At 42.8% G+C, this 19,892-nt stretch overlaps 1 protein-coding gene across 5 annotated transcripts in view; it reads left to right on the forward strand.

Annotated features, from left to right (window-relative positions):
- Positions 1-19,892, forward strand: part of nlgn3a (neuroligin 3a) — a 276,135-nt gene that overhangs the window by 201,123 nt on the left and 55,120 nt on the right. For all 5 annotated transcript variants that reach the window (XM_077577384.1, XM_077577383.1, XM_077577385.1 and 2 more), the window contains one exon: positions 12,776-12,961. In XM_077577384.1, coding sequence (XP_077433510.1) covers positions 12,776-12,961 — 186 coding nt within the window. The remainder of the gene's footprint in view (positions 1-12,775; positions 12,962-19,892) is intronic.

Consider the following 19,892-nt stretch of genomic DNA (forward strand, 5'->3'; position numbering starts at 1 on the left):
TAGCATTTTAATAATCAGCCAAACATCTGCGAAAGTTATGGACTTGTATGGCGGAGGGAAAAAGGTTGGGGACCACTGGGTTAGGGTACCCAAGGTGGAGGGCCGGTTGGTGTTTGTAGCCACGGTGTACATATTCTCCACGCGTGTAACCTGCGCGTTAGGTGCGTCGCCGTGTGAAGAACTAATTGAAATGAGAGGCGATGTGCGAGTCTCAGCCAACATGGCCGGTCCATTTGTCAGGATGACATCACTGTACTTACACCCCATCCATCTACGCCCAGCAGCGCACAGCCATGCTCCTCCCGTGTGATTAATTTCTATGCCTCCCTCACCGCCTTAAATACGCACCCTCATCCCCTTTCACTGCCACGGCAACACACATGCAGGAAATGCAAACAAACAGTGTTGGATGCCATCCTGGTCGCTTATATGCGATGGCACCCCCATTTACCAGCACACACAGATGGCCGGAGCTTAGTGGCCAAAAGTCTCTCGCACTCACAAACACACATACACGGCACACGCGCGGCGTCCTTGCTCTTTGTTGGGCTTGTTCAGATTTCATATACAGTACTTGCTTCCCCTTTCATTAAACGTAGCCGCCCGATGCAATCAATCCAACACAGAAGAGGATACCATTAATCCTATCTTTACGAAGCTTGTGAATTTACAGTTTTAGTTGACAATGTCGTAAGAGGTCGTAATTCTACTTTATGACTTTATTAGTGAGGTCATAGTGTCCGATGGCTATGAAAGGCGTTCCCTCTCTTCTCAGATGTGACCGACATATGAGGGGACACCTCTATAATCAACATGTAGTTAAGATGATACCACTAATAGTGTCAATTAAAACTGAAGATACTGGAATTCAATTCCAGGATTCTGTAGAGTTTTTCAACATTTTGATTTTTCAAATTGTATGTATTGTAAGTGTCAAACTGCAACACGGTGGACTAGGGATTCACTTGTCAGGGTTGGATTCCGGTTTTAGTCCTTTTGTGAGAATTGTGCATGTTTTCACCATGTTTGCATAGGTTTTCGCCCCAAAAAAATGAAAACTTTCAACTGTCTTTAGGTGTAAATGTTAGTGTGAATGTTTGCATATACTGTATTTGGCCTTTAAATGGCCATCGACCATTACGGTCTCTATCCAAGCATCCAACTCACCTGTGGCCCTAATAGGGACAAATAATGTTTTTAAAAAAATGAATTGAATGAATGGGTCGAACTGTTGTCATCGTAAAACCTATACCTAACCTATAGCCTATCCTAACTCTAAAGACAATTAATTAGCATTTCAACCTGCTTGACTGTCAAAAAAATGTAAATGTAAAAAATGCAAATGAAAATCAAATTTGATTGTCATTGCACATGTCACAAATACAGCGTGAAAAAATTTGTTTTACACTCTAAAAACAGTTGGGTCAAAAGTAACCTAATTATGGACCGATCCACTTTATGTCAGTTTGACCCAACTTCCCATTTTTTGACCCAAATAAAGGATCTGACCAATATTTATGAGTTGTTTTACACTAAAAGACCAATTTCTTGACTCAAAGTTGGGCCAAATTGACCCAAGTAGAAGATCGGCCCATTTTTGACCCAACTGTTTTTAGAGTGTAGAGTTTCAACCCTAGAAGCATAACAAGAGTTATAACAGGTATGGGAGGACTGATAGGTTACCAGGCAGTGCCCCAATTTCTTAAATGAGAAAATGGAGAATAAGAGGTAAGGAGAGTGGGGGTGGGGTGGTGGGGTTGGGGGGGGATGTCCTTCTAAACTATGACTCAACGTCTCTACTGTGAGTCAGATATGCCAACCACTACTTCATAGTGCTATAATTCTGTAAAATCTTCTCACATTTCCTGTCCAAAATTGTGATTAATGTCATATACACCAAAGCTCTTGAGGTCTTGAGGTCTGGTGCGAATTGTAGTTTTCATTTGGAAATTGGTGACTTTATTTCGAATTGTCTGACTTTAAGGATGTCCACTGGATTTGTATATGCTCTGCCTCGTGCTGCTAAATTGAGAGCACCATTGTTGGTGTCTTTATACAATATGCAGAATAAATCGGCGCATCCTTTGCAACTAATTTGGAGACAATTCAAAACCAGCACACCGCGCTCATTCCTGTAGCCAACTTTTATTGTAGCGCTAGCTTTCGGAAGCCAAATAACAAGACTAATTCCAAGGTGCCGCGCTAAACGGCGAGGAAACATTGTTCACATAAAGGGCTGCTGATCTACAGCACACATTGGAAGAAATGTGAGAAAATTATTTTACAGCAGCGGAATTCCAGATGCACTATAGTCGACTTCTCGCTAAGTTCCGATAAGGATCACGCAAAACTAAGCTTATTATGGTCTGTGGGAATAAGAAGCGCAACAACCTGTAGGAAAGAGAAGCTGGGCTTTGAAGATCTTCTAAATGATGACTTTTTTCTCCATTTCTGCTCTTCTGACTTGCTTTGATAAGCCCTACTCTGATCTCCTCTGTGGTATCACGCTGAATTAGTGCACACTGAGCGCACAATGTTGTTAAACCTTCTCGCCACCCAACCTCATCGGTCAGATTTGCACATTTTTCATGCCAGCCTTTTGAACTTAAATGCACACCAACACACAGACATATGCTAATTTTCTGATACAGGTTGGAAGGGGTGGGGGGGGGGAGATCTTAAGTATAAGAACCCTTTCAAAAAGGTAGGGGGCAAATTGTGAAATGTCTCCCAAATTAATCGTTTTCTTGTGGAACCAAAGAGCTGCTTAACCTCGCAGTTGTGCCTCTTCAACACCAGTCTTTTTCTCTCCCTTGGCGGGAGTGTGCAGGCCCGCCCCCGCACCAGCTGTGAGATGCCGCGTCCTCCTCAATGTAAAAGCATTTGACTGTCTTTGACAAGTAACTGTCTGTGCTCAAAGCAATGATGTGTAGAAAGTGTGAGCTATTTGGGCGGGGGGGGGGGGGGGGGGTGCTTGGAAACGGAGGCAAGCTCAGCAAAAGTAAGAAATGATGGACAGTTTCGAAACCACTGCCACAAGTCGCACAATCAGACAAGATTGCCTTCAAGTCACATGCTGGAGGACCAACAGCTGCCGTGTGTGCCAGCAGCTCAGCTCTACACTGCGTGTTGGTCGGCCTGTCTGTCTGTCTGTCCGCCTGTATGACGAAAAAATGAGACCTAGATAAGTCATTTCAAATCTTTTACACCTTTAATGCGACCTATAACCTGTAAAGTTGCATGTATACTAGTGTTGTAGTTCGTTTTTTAATTTAAAAAATATATATATATATTCTGGAGAGCTCAGTATTGTTCATTCGATAATTTTCCCGATTTGACATGTCATCATCATTGCTCTCTTTTTATTTATTTATTTTTTAAATGTTTATTTTATTTTATTTTGTATGTGTATGTGCGTGTGTGTATTCATTAGTTCACCTAAAACCTATTAAGAAGTCCCATACCGTTCACCTAAACCGAACACTTCCAGTCAGAGTCGTGAGGCCGTCAGGAGACCCGAGGAAGGACCAAAGAAAGGAAAGGAAAGCGTTGTAGTTCTTGAGATTGGTCTTGGTCTTGAGACCGGTATCAAGACCATTTTTTGAGCGTCTGAGTCAAGTGTTGGAATCAAAGGCATTTTTTCTTTGTCTTGTCTCGGTTTAAGAGGGCGGACTTGGGACTATTTCAAAAACAACATAGCAGAATTTGTTTTTGTTGCAAATGTAATGAAAAATAAACGATATGGGCCATTTTGTTCTGTTTTTCTTTGATTTACTTTACTGTATAGGCGTAGGCAACTCAGGTCCTCGAGACCCACTGTCCTGCCTGTTTTAGATCCCGCCCTTCTCTAACACACCTGATTCAAATGATTAGCTCATCAGTGAGCACTTTAGAAGCCTGATAACCAGCTCAGTGGACTAGTGTCCGCCCTGACACTGGGAGGGCGTGGGTTCAATCCCCGGTCAGGTCATACCAAAGACTATAAAAAATGTGACCCATTTGCCTCCCTGCTTGACACTCAGCATTACGGGTTGGAAATGATCCCCAAGCGCAAGCCCCTGCTGCTGCTCACCGTTCCCTCAGTGGATGGGTTAAATGCGGAGACCAAATTTTACCCACTTAGATGGGTGTGACAATCAATGGTCCTTTATCCTTTATAACAGTGGTCCACAACCTTTTCTGTACCACGGACCGGTTTAATGTCTGACAATATTTTTACGGCCCAATCTAAAGGTTTAGCTGATAAAGACAAAATAAAATGACAAGAAAAAAACTGTGGTATTTTCTCTATAATAATAATGAACGTAAATCTACTGTGTAATCATGTGCAACTTTATTAACGGTGTCTGCAACGTCGCACCAACAACAGAGTTGTCAAGTGAGACGGATGTAACAGACAGAATCCGGCCACTTTTCAAAATAAAACATAATTTTCGAAAAAAATTAAAATAATGCATTTTTTTTCTTTCGGTACCAAATGACCCACGGCCCGGTGGTTGGTGACCACTGCTTTATAAGACAGGACAGCGGCTCTCAAGGGCCGGAGTTCCCTACCCGTGATATACACAGTCTTCATCTTCTCTCGGTCTCGACCGCCAAAATTATGATCTTGTCTTGGTCTCAGTGTTGCCAACTTGCCGACTTTTTGTTGTTGTTGTTAAAAGCGACTAGCGACGAATTTGGCAACTTTTTCTGGTGTTCTTTAGGGTGTCTTTACCTCACTCTTTGTCTCTCCCACCTCGCCCATATTCCTCTCTCCTCCAGCGTCCATTACATACAAATAGCCAATTATGCAAATTAGGCAATGACATCATTCTGACATCTTACTGGAGAGTTGACAACACTGCTTGGTCTCGATACTCTCTAGTCTCGATAATGTCTTGGTCTCAGTAGGTGTGGTCTTGACCGCATCCTTATCTGGGGAGGGGGCTGCGCTCAGAATTGACAAATCACAAATTCATGTGTAATGGGTGACATCATGCTGTCATGATGCTGTTTTTACATTAGGCCTATTTGGCGCACTTAATTAGATAGGTGACTTGAGCTATGCCGTTTTATTGCTGTGACCTTTCTACTGTACTTGCTATGGCCTTCCTTATCTATAGCAGTCTTGGCTCACTTACTAGTTAAATCCAGTCTGCAACGTTATGGTCAGTTCAAATGAGGTATTCATTTCACACGGGTTTTATTATTGGTTTCCATTGGCAATGATCGCTCAGTTCTATACTGTGCCATGTAATGGCTCTCTGAAAGCGTTAATCAAAATTGAACGTTATCATTTTGGTAAGGACGGATAATTCATTGGTCGCTTCAGTTTTATCTGATGAAATATGCAGTGACTGTAAAACATAGTTTTAATCTGTTTTATTCATACGTAATTGTAATCTTTTCGGTGTAAGACCGTGCGGCTCCCTCTTTGCAACCACTTTCTCTTCCACCGGAAAAAAAAAGACTGTGATGTTATGTAAATGGCCTTCAGTGTTCAGGAAGCCATAAAGAGGCTTCCTTGTGCTTGCATGCCCTTCTCTCTCCTTGCCTTGCTCTCAGATCAGTACGATCTGACTCCAGCCCTGCCGTTGGGCATGGAGCTGTAAACAGGAGCCCATTTGCGTGGCAGTCACCTTCATTCTGGCCCCTCCCGCACACTATTTTCAGAAAACCGGAACCCTCACCGCCCTGAATATGAAAATATTGGAGTTCCTAAAGGATGACTCCATATATGAATGATGCGCCACTGGATTTCTCCTTTTGCTTGTCGTGAGCGTGACACACAGACCCTTTATGTGGCCCCTTCCCTCCTCTGCTTCCCATCCACACCCCAGAGGCTCCCATTCAGCTCGGGTCTGGCTGGGGGGGAAGTTGGAGCTCTTTTGTAGTGCAGGATTCTTAAGGGAGGCTGTCAAGGCTGTGACTGTGTGGGCCTTTATTTCCCTAGAGAAGAGAAGGGGGGAACAGATAGAGGGTGAGTGCAAGAGGGGAGACGGGGGGGGAGTACCGAGGAAGACTTTGGACACAGACAGCCTTGTTAACCAGCACCCCCAAAGAGATGGAGGATGAGAGGCAGAAAGGCAAAAGAAAATGGAATGAATCACACTAAAAGCTACCAAACTTGCCTTCCTTTACATCATCGCTGTTTTTCTCCAACCTCCTCTACTCTCCTCCTCCCTATCAGCTCCCTCCATCTGTCCCCGTGCAAGCTCACTCCACAGCTCAATAACATGCTTTTGCCCTCCTCCTCACCCATCTTTGCGCCCTCCTCACCCGCCGCCATTACTTCACACACATCCCATTATCCGGGAGATCGGGCTAAGAGAGATGTCCGGGGTCGCAGCGATCATTATCGTCACCTCTTTCCGCTCTAGCCTGAGTTATAGCCTCCCATATGGAAACGGACATTTAAATCATAATCAATAGAGCAATACGTATGCGGTGAGGAAAGGGTAAAGGAAATCACTGCCACGTCTTAGGAGGGTAGAAAGAGACACGGTGTTTATAGTGATGGGGAGTTATTGATAAAAGATCACGGTTGCAAAATGCATTATGTGCCGGCACGCTTGGCGAAATAAACTTTTCTAACTGATGAAATGTAAACGGAAAGCTGCTACAGATGATACGCCGGTGGCATCGGCTGCATTGCTCCACGGTGACGCTTTAGCGAGGCCTACCTTAATCGACCCTCGCGGTGCATGTGAAGCTGTACACACCGTTGTTCCCCGACACGCGCAATGCAATGTGACAGGTGCGCGCTGGCCGGGCCGAGACCTGGTCAAAGCTCAGCTCTGCTTCTCAGGCCGGGATCAGGGCTCGATCCGTGACCATGACCGCGCCGCTGCAAGATAATACCACCGAGCAGCATGAGACACGGTCGCGTCACAAGATCATCCTGTTATCAGTTCAGACATGGCTCTGACATGCAGCGACTTAGAGCAGAGAGACTGATGTTGATCCATGCTGTTTGTTTACAGTAAATAAGAAAGCCTAATCTAATCTCTCATCCATCAGACAAAGAGTAGTTGGACTCCATAATCTGCCATGTTTGTTTCTACATGTAAGGATATTACAAGACTTGCATGGCCTTAAATAAGGATGCATTTAAGAGGAGTTCACAGAAGAGTTTCTAATACGTAGTGTACATGGATTCTGGATTTAAGTATAAATTATTAATGAGGCTCGACATAAATGAAGTTTATTTGTGTGAATCCGTCTTTCTAGTGCAGTTCAACTTGAGGGCATGTGCTTTTCTCTTGTCAAAACAAAAACGTTTTGCACAGATGAAACTGCGGGACAAGGTTTTGTTTTGTAACAAGAATCCATGGTGAACTGTTTTTCTGCTTTTGTCAAGAATAAAATGTATTCTGTCGACTGTTAGTTATAGCATGAGTATATTGTATTGTTGATTTCAGTTCAAATTGTTCTCTTTTACATTTAAAATTGAATGTATCGTTCATCATCACATCACCATGTACTGCATCGTCCTTTTTGCCATCACTGTTTCTATGGTGGTATCATGAGAGCTTCATAAGATGTTTAACTCATTTGCTCCCAAAAACATATAAATACGTTTGTTGTTTTTATAATAGAGCATACAAAAGGCTCTGACCTGAAGAGCAATGGTAAAGCAATGGTAGCCATTACAAAAAAACGGACAGCAGGTGGCAGCAGAGTATATGAGATCAACCAGGGCCATGTTGCAACAAGCTCTTTTTCAACAGATTTGTGAATAATGATGAAACTAAAGCCTGGTTCACACGGCAAGATTTTAAAATTGTCGGCTAACTTCCAAACTGAGGGACACCACACGTGAAGAGAAAAAAATCACGGGAGTAACAGTTTTGAACGTACCAAGTATGGTGTGTAGCCACACTGCACAACACACAACACACCACACACAAGCCGAGTTCATTCATGAATGTGATGCCGCATCCTCCAATCAGCTCGAAGTATTGTACAGCAAGCCCCGCCTTTCCCGAACGGGTCTGCCTAGTGAAGTACCAGATAGATAATGTGAAGAACTCCCTCGAGTGAATCACAATTATCAATCTGGCTGTTGAGGTTATATTTCTGTATGAAGACTCTGTTTTCCAGCATTTTGACTTGTCTAAGTCCCACACCTCACATGACATTCAATTGGTGTAAAGGCATATTAAGACCGGCAAAGCATTCAAAAGTTGAGTGAGTTGAGTCGTGTAATTGATTGTTCATATGTATGTACGTCAAAGCAGACTGAAAATCTTAAGGTTGATACACTGCTGATATGCTTAAGAGGCCAGACAGTGTCAACAAACAGCAGACAGTAAATGTGTATCTGTTTAAAAATAGCTACTGTATTGGCAAGCATGAAACAATTGCTTTGCTATCTTAATTGCTTTCCAAAGAAAATATTTGCTGTCACCTTTCCAATTAAACCATCGCCAGCAGCTATACAATAATTATTTTTACAATAGCGCCTGCAGCTTGTCCTGTTGTCTCAGATAGTGGATTTCTACCGCTCTCCATTTTAATGGCCACATTTATTTAGAAATATTTATAAATGCAGGAGCATCCGTCTGGTGAACCAACGAGTCCCCACTGAGTAGAGCCATTGGACAGCGTTTATCCCGCCAGATGGATATGCAATTCTGATTGATCATATTTTGTCGTCCTCTAATGACTTATAACGACTTTTTTTTCAAGTTCCAATGGGATAATTGTGACTATTTCTTTTCATTTAGGAATGTACTTTCAGATAATATCTTTACTTGAAATACTTGGGGGGGGGCTCATGGACTTACAAGTGCGGCAGTGACAATGGAAGAAAACAAGATGTTGGCCTCCACTTTCAGAGATATTACAGCTTTTTGGAAGATTGTACAATATTTTGGAGCATTGAGGCACAGATGTGAGGTCATTTGAAAGGGCCTGGATCACTTCATCCCAGAAGTGTTTGATAGAGTTTTGGTCAGGATGCTCCAGTTCTTTAACAACCAACTTTATAAAATCCACGCCTTTCTGGACTTTGGTGGTTCACTACAAAGAAAGACGAGTACCTTCTCCTGAGTGTGGGCATTCAGTATTGACGGAAGGTCCGTCAACCCATCAATGACGGATGTCCGTTTTGTTGACGATTATCGAATGATGTGAAACCTTGGAAAAAGGACGACTCAGCATTGCCAGAAGTGGGTTTTCGTCTGTCAATGATAGAATGCCCATTTTTGCTGATAAATGCCGGAAACATTGACAGATGCGCCCACTTGACGGAAGAATTGACGGGTGGCCATTTCGCTGAGGAATGACGGATTGACAAATACATCGTGGGTTTGGCTTGAAAAATTGACCGACTGACGATGATGGAAGGGTACCTCGACTGTGGACGCCCCCCTCTGAGCATTACATTTTCCAACATGCCTCAATAAGATGAATAATGAATAATTTGTTTGACTAGTGTCAGAGGCACAAGTGCCCAATCTGTTTGTGTTGTAAAATGCGATTGTTTCTCTTGCCGGTTGAGTTTTTACTCAGTGACCGTGTGAATCTGAACGTGAACGGTTGTATTGCTCTAAACAGTATGTGCTGTAAGATTGCCTGCCAACCAATACAGGGTGTAGTCTACCTTTTGCCAGAAGTTTGCCGGGGATAGACACCAGTTACCAGTGACTTGAAAATTGATTGATGGATGTTGGATGACTGGGTGGCGTTTGCATGTTCTCCCCGTGCTTGCGTGGGTTTTCACCGGGTACTCCGGTTTCCTCCCACATTCCAAAGACATGCATGGCAGGTTTAATCGAACACTCCAAATTGTCCATAGGTGTGATTGTGAGTATGGTTGTTCGTCTCTGTGTGCCCTGCGATTGGCTGGCAACCAGTTCAGGGTGTACCCCGCCTACTGCCCGAAGCCAGCTGGGATAGGCTCCAGCACCCCCGCGACCCTTGTGAGGAAAAGCGGTCAAGAAAATGGATGGGTGGATGGATGGATGTTGGATGATAACCACCACTTTGTAAAAAAAAGATGTAAACTAAAAATCAAAATTCCATAGGTTATTTAGGGCATGAGCCGCTCGGGAGGGGACCGAAAAACAAGACAAGCCCAAATTGGTTGTCCTCTAGAGCCCTGTTATGCAAGTGATGGATGTAATTGCTACTCCTGATAGCTTGTAATGATAATGATAACCGCCAGCATGCAGACAAATCAACCTAAAATAAGACAAGAAATCAGGTACGATCCAATGTTTTATCATGTGGCGATGATACACAAACGTACTGAAGCACGAATGAGCGCAGCAGGCAATGTGAGTGTGGACCAGTGAGCAACAGGAGGGGTAATCGCACCAAGGCACGGTACGATCAAATTGGCCTGATCCTTAAAATATCAGACAACGGCAGCCATTGATTAATATATTTCGTCTCAATACCTAAGTCCATCTGGTGCATTTCATAAGCTGACGGACACAGGGTGACCTAAATAAGTTTTATTCTCAGGGTAGTGTAGTCTCTCTAACCAGTACCCATGAGAAGGTAGCACAAGTCTGTTGCCCTTTCGTGACGATGGCGCACAGGGAGGAGCAGTGAGAGAAGTGAATGAAAAGCTCTTCAAATGGAGTCCTCCCCTCTCCTCTGCCTGTCTGTTCCTATTCCTCCGCCTGTCTCCTTGGCGCTCCCTCTCTTTCTCTGCATGTGCCGCGCTGCTCTGTCATCCTCAGGGATGCATCTGAAGGAGACCATCTGTTGATCCATTTGTCTCCTGCTTTGCCGCCTGTGCCACTTCCTTCTCACCCTATCCATGATCAGGCTCGGCCTTGCCGACGCCACGCCGACAGCGCGGCAAGGTGCGACGTTGAAGGCGGGGGCTGGCCGTCTATCACGGTGGATTCACACGAGGGGGAATGGTAAAAGGTCGTTAGGACAAACACTCTTCGGACGTAGCGTAAACAGCTAATGAGTCCGGCTGCTTTCTAATCTGTGTTTACCCAAAGTGATCATTGCTCTGTCTGACCGAGGTCACCAACACAGATTTGTATCTTTTCTTTCTGAGCTAGCCAAGTCTTCAAAGCGCTTCTCTTTCATCCCACAGGGCTTAAAAACAGTCCTCATCATTACACCGAGGCATCGACCATGAAATAGAAACAAAGCTGATAAATGCTGAAGGGTATGCAACCCACCGCCACATTCACTGCCTGTGATGTGTTTAGCAGTCCTTGGAGGGAGGGGCGCGTCTTTGTGTCCACACGTCTCAAGAGTTGTCACCTCGCATGCATGTTCTCTGCTTTGATGGACATTGAGTCCACCATTGGGACTTTAGGGAGCGCCTTCCTTTGAACTCCTCCCTTGGCTCTCGATTATCCATCATTCAGCAGGGCTCAGTTCTGTGGGAGCGGTTGGGAGAGGGCGGTGCAATAATACAGTAGGAGGACTGATGGGCCCGGGAGAGTCACTGTCCAAATCAGACATCATTTAGTAGATGACACAGTGGGAATGTCTGTGGATAGAACCTGCTAGGAACTCTGTTATCGAGCGATGAATGCGAAAGACGAAGATAAAAGATGCTCTTGTTGTGACTTCAAAATATGACCATTGCTCCTTTTTTTCAGTGATGCATAAGGTTTTCATCTGGACTGATCGATATATCAGATGATGGGTGTTCACCCGGGGAGACATGACATTGATTTCTCATGAGGTGCCCGATGAAATGTGGTCCTCACGCACTCCTATTTTACCAACAACCTTGTCATCCAATAAGTCATGATTTCACCATCTCTGTCAGCTGGCGTGAAGGTTAGCAGATAACCTTTCACGGTGAAGATACATCCTCTTAGCCAACACACTAGACTGACAAAAGTATTAATACACAATGAGCTGTTCATATTTGAATTTTCATTTAGACTCAGACGCAACGCATTAAACAAATTTAACCAAACTGATTTGTCTTACAAAAAGTCTGCTAGCTTAATGCTAACGCGTAATGGGAAACACCATAGACGGGGTAATTATAAACATTTAAACAACTTATATTTGAATACAAGCAGTAGCGACACAGGCCAGCAGCGCATACATATTCTCAAGCGTATATTCTTTATCCTTTCAGAAGAGTAACTAATATTACTTCTTCTGTTTCATCATCAAATCTACAAATATGTACAGTATCATACTCCCCCCTTGTGGTGAAGGTGCGCTCGCCAGAATGGGTGGCATGCTTTCAACGGATCATGATGCACAAACTGTTTAATTCTTTACATTCTATTTAATTATGTTGTTACCGAGTTGTTTTCTCATGAAAAATGCTGCCAGGTGCTATTTTTCGATTTAAATAACGTGTTACAAAAATAAATATGATGCTGTTATTTGGGCGCTGGAACAGATTATTGTCATTTCTACTGATTCCAACGGGTAAAAATGGTTTGAGATGTTGAAGTCAAGTCACCTCTGACCTTTTATTTGAGATGGGATTGCAGCAAAAATGAGTTACTCCCATCCGTGAGGTTGTGGGTTCGATCCTAGTGACCAATGCCGAAGTGTCCTTGAGCATGACATGAACCCCGATTTGCTCCCAATGGATCTGGCAGGGCCCTGCGTGGCAGCAGCTGACCACTGGTGTGCGAATGTGTGTGTGCGGTTTTTATCCCTGCAAAGCGCTTTGTGACTGTGAAAAGCGCTGTACAAATAAAGCTTGCTTACTTACTTCATGTTGGCGTATTGACCATTTGGTACATGAAAGTCAATGCAAAAGCCTATCTTAGCACTCAGTTGAACAATGTCTCTACACTGTATGCATTTCCAATCTCTTTATCTGCATGTGTTTCAGGCTTCCTCAGCACCGGGGACCAGGCAGCTAAAGGGAACTACGGGTTGCTGGATCAGATCCAGGCCTTAAGGTGGATCAGCGAGAACATCGGCTTCTTTGGAGGAGACTCCAACCGCATCACCGTGTTTGGTTCTGGCATCGGAGCGTCCTGCGTCAGCCTGCTAACCCTTTCCCACCACTCTGAAGGTACAAAAAAATCGGGGTGGGGTGGGGGGGGGTGATACAGATGTGGAGTTCCTTCCCCGCCTGCTGCTGTTGGAGCAGAATCTGGCGAAGGCAGAGCGCCAGTGATTGAGTAATGTAAGCTACAGCATGACGGATGTTGTATGGAGCAGGTGTTTGCATTTCAATTATTGTGTTGTGAATTTCCACGGGGAAATTCCACATGTGGGTCTTGTGATGCTTTGCTGCTTTTGCTTGTACCCCCCGCCTCCTTTTAGATGTCAGAAATGAACCTGCGGGTAATTATTTTTTATTTTTTTGGGTGAACAAGATTAAAAACATGATGCACTTTGGAAAAGCCATTCAGTCCTAGTAAATGACACACACACCACATCTGTTTAGTGAATATGGTTTATCCTCGGGCTTTTCTCGTAATGCTATACTACTATCATTGGCTATGTCTTTTATACTAAGTGCAGCATGTGTGCTTAACCTGCTCTCGTAATAAGCATCCCTCATAGACATTCTTTCCTAATGCATCATTGAATTAAGAAGAAAATTCTGGCTCGGGCTTACTTTAACGAGCCACCGCTGTGGGATCCATCCGTGAATGTCAACTTCCTGCTACACCCTGCAGAGACGCGCAGCAACGGCATCATTCGTAACCTTGAGTTATTACCTTCACTCACATATTTACTCATCCCGTTGACGTCGTCGTTTTGCATCCATTCCGTTGTAAAGCGATGTTTATGTGCTGGTTAATATTCTCAATGAGAAATCTTCACGTTTTACATCCATGGACGCATTTACTCTGCTTGTAAAGTAGCTACTAACACGGTACTGTGGACACGCGTGGTCGGCAACGTAAGATGCTTAAACTACATGGCATCAAAGTAGATTGCATTAAATGAATAATTCTTTAGACACATTTTCTTGTTGCTAGACAACGTTGAACACTGTCCTTTTATTTAAAAAATAAAAAAAAAATGCTAGGAACTGGTGACATGTTTGCCGCACTCCAATTTGCATTGAAATATTAATAATTGCCTCAATTTCATCAAATGGGTGAGGGCTGCATTTGGATTGAATTTTTACTATGAAAGCTTTCTTTTATTCCTACTCCATAATGCTACGCTTCATGTAGCATGTTATTATAGTGCCAGTGAAACCATCTCATGCCTCCTAGTAAATGGGATGTTACAGAGTTTGTTCCCCCCATGAATGGTAGTGTATGTAACAATGATGGGTGGGGAAAAGAGCCAGTAAAAATTCAAAAGGTACTTGCAAGATAGAAATAGGAAGTCAGGACTTGCTGCAATGTATCCAATGGCAGTTAGTTTCAACACAGTATTTATTTTAATTACACCAAATTTGGTGCTGGATTACCATTTAAAAAAATTAAAAATAAATACACTCTACTACAACAACCTCTGCCTTCTCCAGTTGGTATCCTATCGTATTTCCCACTATAGCCCTAATTGGCAGGATGTTCTTGTTTACAAGACAACACAGTAAACAAGTATAGAAAGCATCTGGAAAGCGGCGACGAAGCTGAAGTGAAAATCCATAATCAAATGAATTATACAATGGGATGAGCACACTTGCTTTCAGGTGGCCTCGTGTAATGTATTTGTGTAACGATTTCTTATACGTGTTAGCAGTCTGCCGCTCGTTAGGAAGAAATATTGTGTTGCGTTCCGAATGGAAATGAAAATCAGAGCAGGAGAGACACAGTGGCAAACAATGCGGCATTATATATAAATCTTCAGACATCTGACTATTTCTGAAAATGTATCTTTGAGGTAGCCGTTCTTCATTTCCACCACGCTGTTATGAAACATTATTATTAGATTAGCATGAGCAGACATTGTGTCAGTAGCTGAACTAACTTCACTTTTATCAAGAATCAATACATTGATTATTGGCTCTGATGAGGGCTAACACATTAAGTATTTCTGACGGAAAGGTCAGCTGGCCTAACAGTTTCCACTGTCAAAAATGTTACAAGCTACTGGGATGCTATTTGACTGAAAAATTACCTCTGTCATTAAATGTTTTTACCAAGGCTCAAAATAAGCGGTTTTGCTTTGCTGTTTGCGAGGCAAAATTAGCATTTTTTTCACCACACCAAAACAAAGTGAATTGTAAAATTAAGAATCAACTGCCTAGAAAATCCCAAAAGCTCCGCTGGACTAGTTAAAAGGGAGCAACGCGCCGAGGTCGAGGCTCGAGTAGTTGAGTGCTACTTAAGGCGCACTAGCTAGCTAGAAGCAGCAACCGACATTGGCTGGTTACTGCTGTGGCTCAACAGACAACACGTTGCAAAATGTATTCTAAATCAGTCATCATAAGTAATGATTATTAGCTACACGTCTGTTCCGACGAGTATTATTCTCACGAAAGGATGATGAGGAAAGACTGAGAAGTCATGCTAATTGCTAACCTAGCCTCGATACGGTTAGCGCGTTTAAGACGGGTATTAAGTGCTTGGGTGATGGAGTCCACTTTTCACAAACATCTGGCTTGAATCGCGTTAAACCATCTGACTTTGAATAGTAAAATATGAGGCAAATGAATAAGTGTCACATTTTGACTAAATTAGTAAACTACTTCTGTGTTCAGTGTTAATTCGGTTTTGATTTTTAACATGTTTGCCATGTCCAGGGTTTATTACAGTTTTGGAATTTTCATTTTAGTTAGTTTTGATTTAATTTTGAGTTTGTTTTTGTTAGATGTAGTTAGTTTTCAGGCTGGTTCTGTTAGTTTTTATTAGTTTTAGTTATTTAAAAAAAATGCTTAGTTTTAGTTTAGTTTTAGTTTTTTTTTTTTTAATGCTTTGTGTTAATTAGTTTCAATATTAGTTTTAGCGCAATATTTAATGAATACCATGGTAAAATGAAAAAAGCAACACATTTCTTACCTAGCGTTGCATTTCGGCTGAGTTAAATGAAAAAGCAGGCAAGCCGAGCCATTGCAGCCAAAAGTCAAGCACGCAAAATTGTCACCTAGGAGCGACGTCATCTGACGGCTGCTGCTAGATGACGTCACTTCTGTGCGACACACTTTCAAACTTCCTTATTATGGTTAATATCGAAATGAATCTACTTAAACTCACATTTAAAATCATGCTTAAAAGCTCATGCATAAAATTAATTACTAAAGACTAAAACGAAGGACATTTTTACTCTAATTATAGTCACCGGTAGTTTTAGTTTCTCATTTTTATTTTATTTCGTTAACAAAACTGCAACTAAAATAGCCTTGCCCATGTCATATTACTGCGTACATGGAGTCCATTGAATCTCTTGCCTGTTCTTCCTCATTACGCTGCTGATAGGTCAGGTTTGTTGTCATCATATTGTCATCACTAGGACCCTTTTTTGGTAGCATCATAAAAACAAACTGAAAATCAAACATGCGTGAGCTTTTTTTTTTTTTTTTTTTTTTTTAGGTCTTGGCTAATTTTACTTTAGAGGTGTAATTTCCCCCGAAAATTGCACAACCTCGAGCAAATCGACTGTAGGTAGAGGCGCCCCTGGTGAGGCCGTTTTGTCAAAGTGAATCGGGCACTGAGTAGAATATGATACAATACGACAGGATGGGATCCTCCTTCCTAGCCAGCGTGCACTCACACGCATTCTCTTTCTTCCTTGTGTGGCTCAGATGCAGGATAATGAGGCCCGGGTCAGAGAGGTAAATCAGGGATGACACACTGTTCTGAATCTCCCTGTGCGTACGTGCGCATGTGCATGTGCGGAAGTGTGTGCGTGTGCTTCTAATGACAGTAATCCCACTCGCACTGTACACACAGCCTGTCATAGCTGCCTGCAGATCGCGCTCTCGACGTTACACAAAATCTTTCGGTGGCAGTGTGACAACTTAGTTGAGATGCTCCATGCACCTCCTGAAGCCTATTTAATAAGCTGGATCCTCCTATATCATCCGAGCCCTGCGGCCTCCCTTTGATTGCCTGCTCCTCTGGCCTGGCCTTGGTGGCGTCTCCATGTGGGCGTGCCAATGGCTCCAGTCATGGGGTACATCCATCACAAGCCTCCCCCGCCTCCACTTTCGGCCCACGCGAAGGCTGGCCTGGTCATCCTCTCGTGAGGGCTGCTTTTTTTTTTTTTTTTTTTTTTTCAGACCCGGGTTCCTGCCCTTCCGCTTCCATCTAATCCCCTCTTCACTGCTCCCATCTGTCTCCCTGTCTTCACAGACAGTAAAAGCATGCTCGGGCCAGACGCTTCCTCGCGATGTGTCCCGAGCCCTTTCGCTTCCCTCGCTCGTCTGCGGGATGCGCAGTGTTTGGCCATTAATAAGATGGCCTCCCTGTCTGCTGCGCGCCAAATAATCAAGCCGCGCGTCTGAGACTCAAGAAGCAGGAACGGGCATTAAAAGCTCAGCCGTTAAAAGTTCAGTTTTTGAACATCTTATTAAATGTAGATCAACATACAGACGCTCCCCACCTTACGAACGAGTTACGTTCCGGACGATCGTTCGTAAGGTGAATTTGTTCGTAAGTTGCTTCAGTGCTATATTTTGTATTATAATTTATGTTTAAAGCCTATATAAGTATATTGAAGGTTTATATAAGTATGTTTAAGGCTTGTACAAGTAACCTGCATTGGTTTGTACTGAAAAAAACTTTTAATAAAATGGAGAGAATACGTACAGTACTGTACTGTACTACGTATGTTAGAGAGAGAGATCGAAAGACACACACACAGTATGTACATGTACGTAATAAGATAAATAAAATGAAGTTTAACTTACTTTTGGAAGATGTACTCGATGCTTAAGGAGATGATGGAGGAGGAGGAAGAGGAGGATTTTATATCATGAGAGATTCTTCGTCGTCGCTGGAATCGGCTTCAAAAGTTATTTCCTGCTTCATCGGGACCGGCGTTTTCTTCCTCCTCCTCCTCGCCACGTTGCTCAGCCTCCAATGAGCTCTCACAGCGCCAAGCGTCGGTATTAGCGGCGGAAAGAAGCACTACGCGCAATACAAAATCTAACTTACAGCATCTCTTTCCGAACATTTTTCGACATACTGTACGCGCAGAAATGTTCGTATGTACCGTTGTTCGTAACTCGAATGTTCGTAAGTAGGGGAGCGTCTGTACTCACCCACATACAAAATAAAAAATAAAATAAAATAAATAAAAAAGAGAGCAATGATGATGACATGTCAAATTGGTAAAATTACCGAATGAACAATACTGAGCTCTCCAGAAAAAAAAAAAGAAAAAAATTTAATTAAATAAAATAAATAAATAAAAAATTTAAAAAAATGTAGATCAACAGTTGTGTTGCCACAGAGTGGGATCGGCGTCCCCTTCTTCTTCTCTAGCTTCAAAACAAAATGGCAGCTGAAGAAGTTCAGATGCAAGGAAATGAGCCAGTCATGAGGATAATCTATCTGGCATCGCGCTGGCACTAATTGAAAATGCAAATGTGCCTTTTTCCTTTATCTGCTAATTATAATTGGGATTTTTTTTGCATTTTTTTTCTGCTAATGAGCAGATCACCTAAAGCATGACACAGATCTTTTCTTTAGGCAATTATAAATGCATCACGTATGCAGTATTTGCACAATTGCGTTGCTACGGTTTTCCTTTACATGCGACAACAATAGATTTGAAATCAGATTCCTTGAAAATTGAGATCTAGTGTTCCATCGATACTTCATAATTCGGTTATTGCGGGTTTTAATTAATTTTTGGGGGGGTGGGGGGTTAAATACGTCCTTTGACCTTCTTCTCCTTCTTTTTCTTTGTCATTTTCATCTTCTAAATGGAAGGAAAGTGGTATAAGTTTTTACAACGCCGGTACGTTCTTCATGTTGCATTTTCAAAGATACATTTCATTTATTAAGTATAACGAGTGTTTAGAAGGGTGGGAACCTTTTTTTTTTTTCTGGAGAGCTCAGTATTGTTCATTCGTTAATTTTACCGATTTGACATGTCATCATCATTGCTCTCTCCTTTTTTATTTTTATTTTTGTATGTGGGTGAGTATGTGTACGTGCGTGCGTGCGTGCGAGTGTGTGTGTGTGTGTGTGTGTGTATTCATTAGTTCACCTAAAACCTATTAAAAAATCCCATACCGTTCACCTAAACCGAACACTTCCAGCCAGAGTCGTGAGGCCGTCAGGAGACCCGAGGAAGGACCAAAGGAAAGAAAGGAAAGCTCCAGGAAAAAAAAAAAGAAGGGTGGGAACCGTTTGATGGGGATTCATAATGGCTTTTAAAAAAAAGTAGAAATTCGGTGGGGGATGGTGGAACGTATCACAGCGAAAACCTTGAATTTCTAAATGGCACGTGTCAGTTATCTTGTTATTATGTCTTATTTCAATATCAATCATGTCTTATTTCAATATCAATCATGTCAGTGCAGATGCAAAGGTTTAAAACCTGTGTAGACCTACATGTAGATTTTGCCTCCGTTTCTGAACAAGGAAACGCAAACGCTTCTCTCTCAACATTCACACAATGATTGTTTGCTGAGAGGCATCACCCTGCATGTCACGTACAGGATAGATAACACTGATTGACACCATATATCTGCACGTGTCCGCACAGGCATGGTGGGGGGGGGGGTCTGGTTGCAGAGGCACTGAAGGTCATTTTTTCCCCTCCCTCTCTCTTCCTGTAAGCAATCAGGATAAAAGCTCTGCTTGTGTTTTAATGGAACATCTTGGAAATTAAAGACAGCTCGTGCGGAGGATTCTTCATGGCGATGTCAGCTCTCATTTTTATTAAGACTTCTGGGTTACTGGACGCCGTAAATGTTCGTGTTAAATACTCCGGTTTTATTACACTGTTGCAACACGTGCCGCGTCTTTTGAAATTCAAGAAAGCACTTAGCAAACAGTTCAATCCCTTGAACCGTGCTCGGGGAAGCTTACTCGTCAGCAAAATGTGACACTTTTCCTAATATGTGTGAACGATAGCATAAA

Source organism: Vanacampus margaritifer, chromosome 10 (assembly GCF_051991255.1).
Source record: "Vanacampus margaritifer isolate UIUO_Vmar chromosome 10, RoL_Vmar_1.0, whole genome shotgun sequence".
Taxonomy (NCBI): Eukaryota; Metazoa; Chordata; class Actinopteri; order Syngnathiformes; family Syngnathidae; genus Vanacampus; species Vanacampus margaritifer.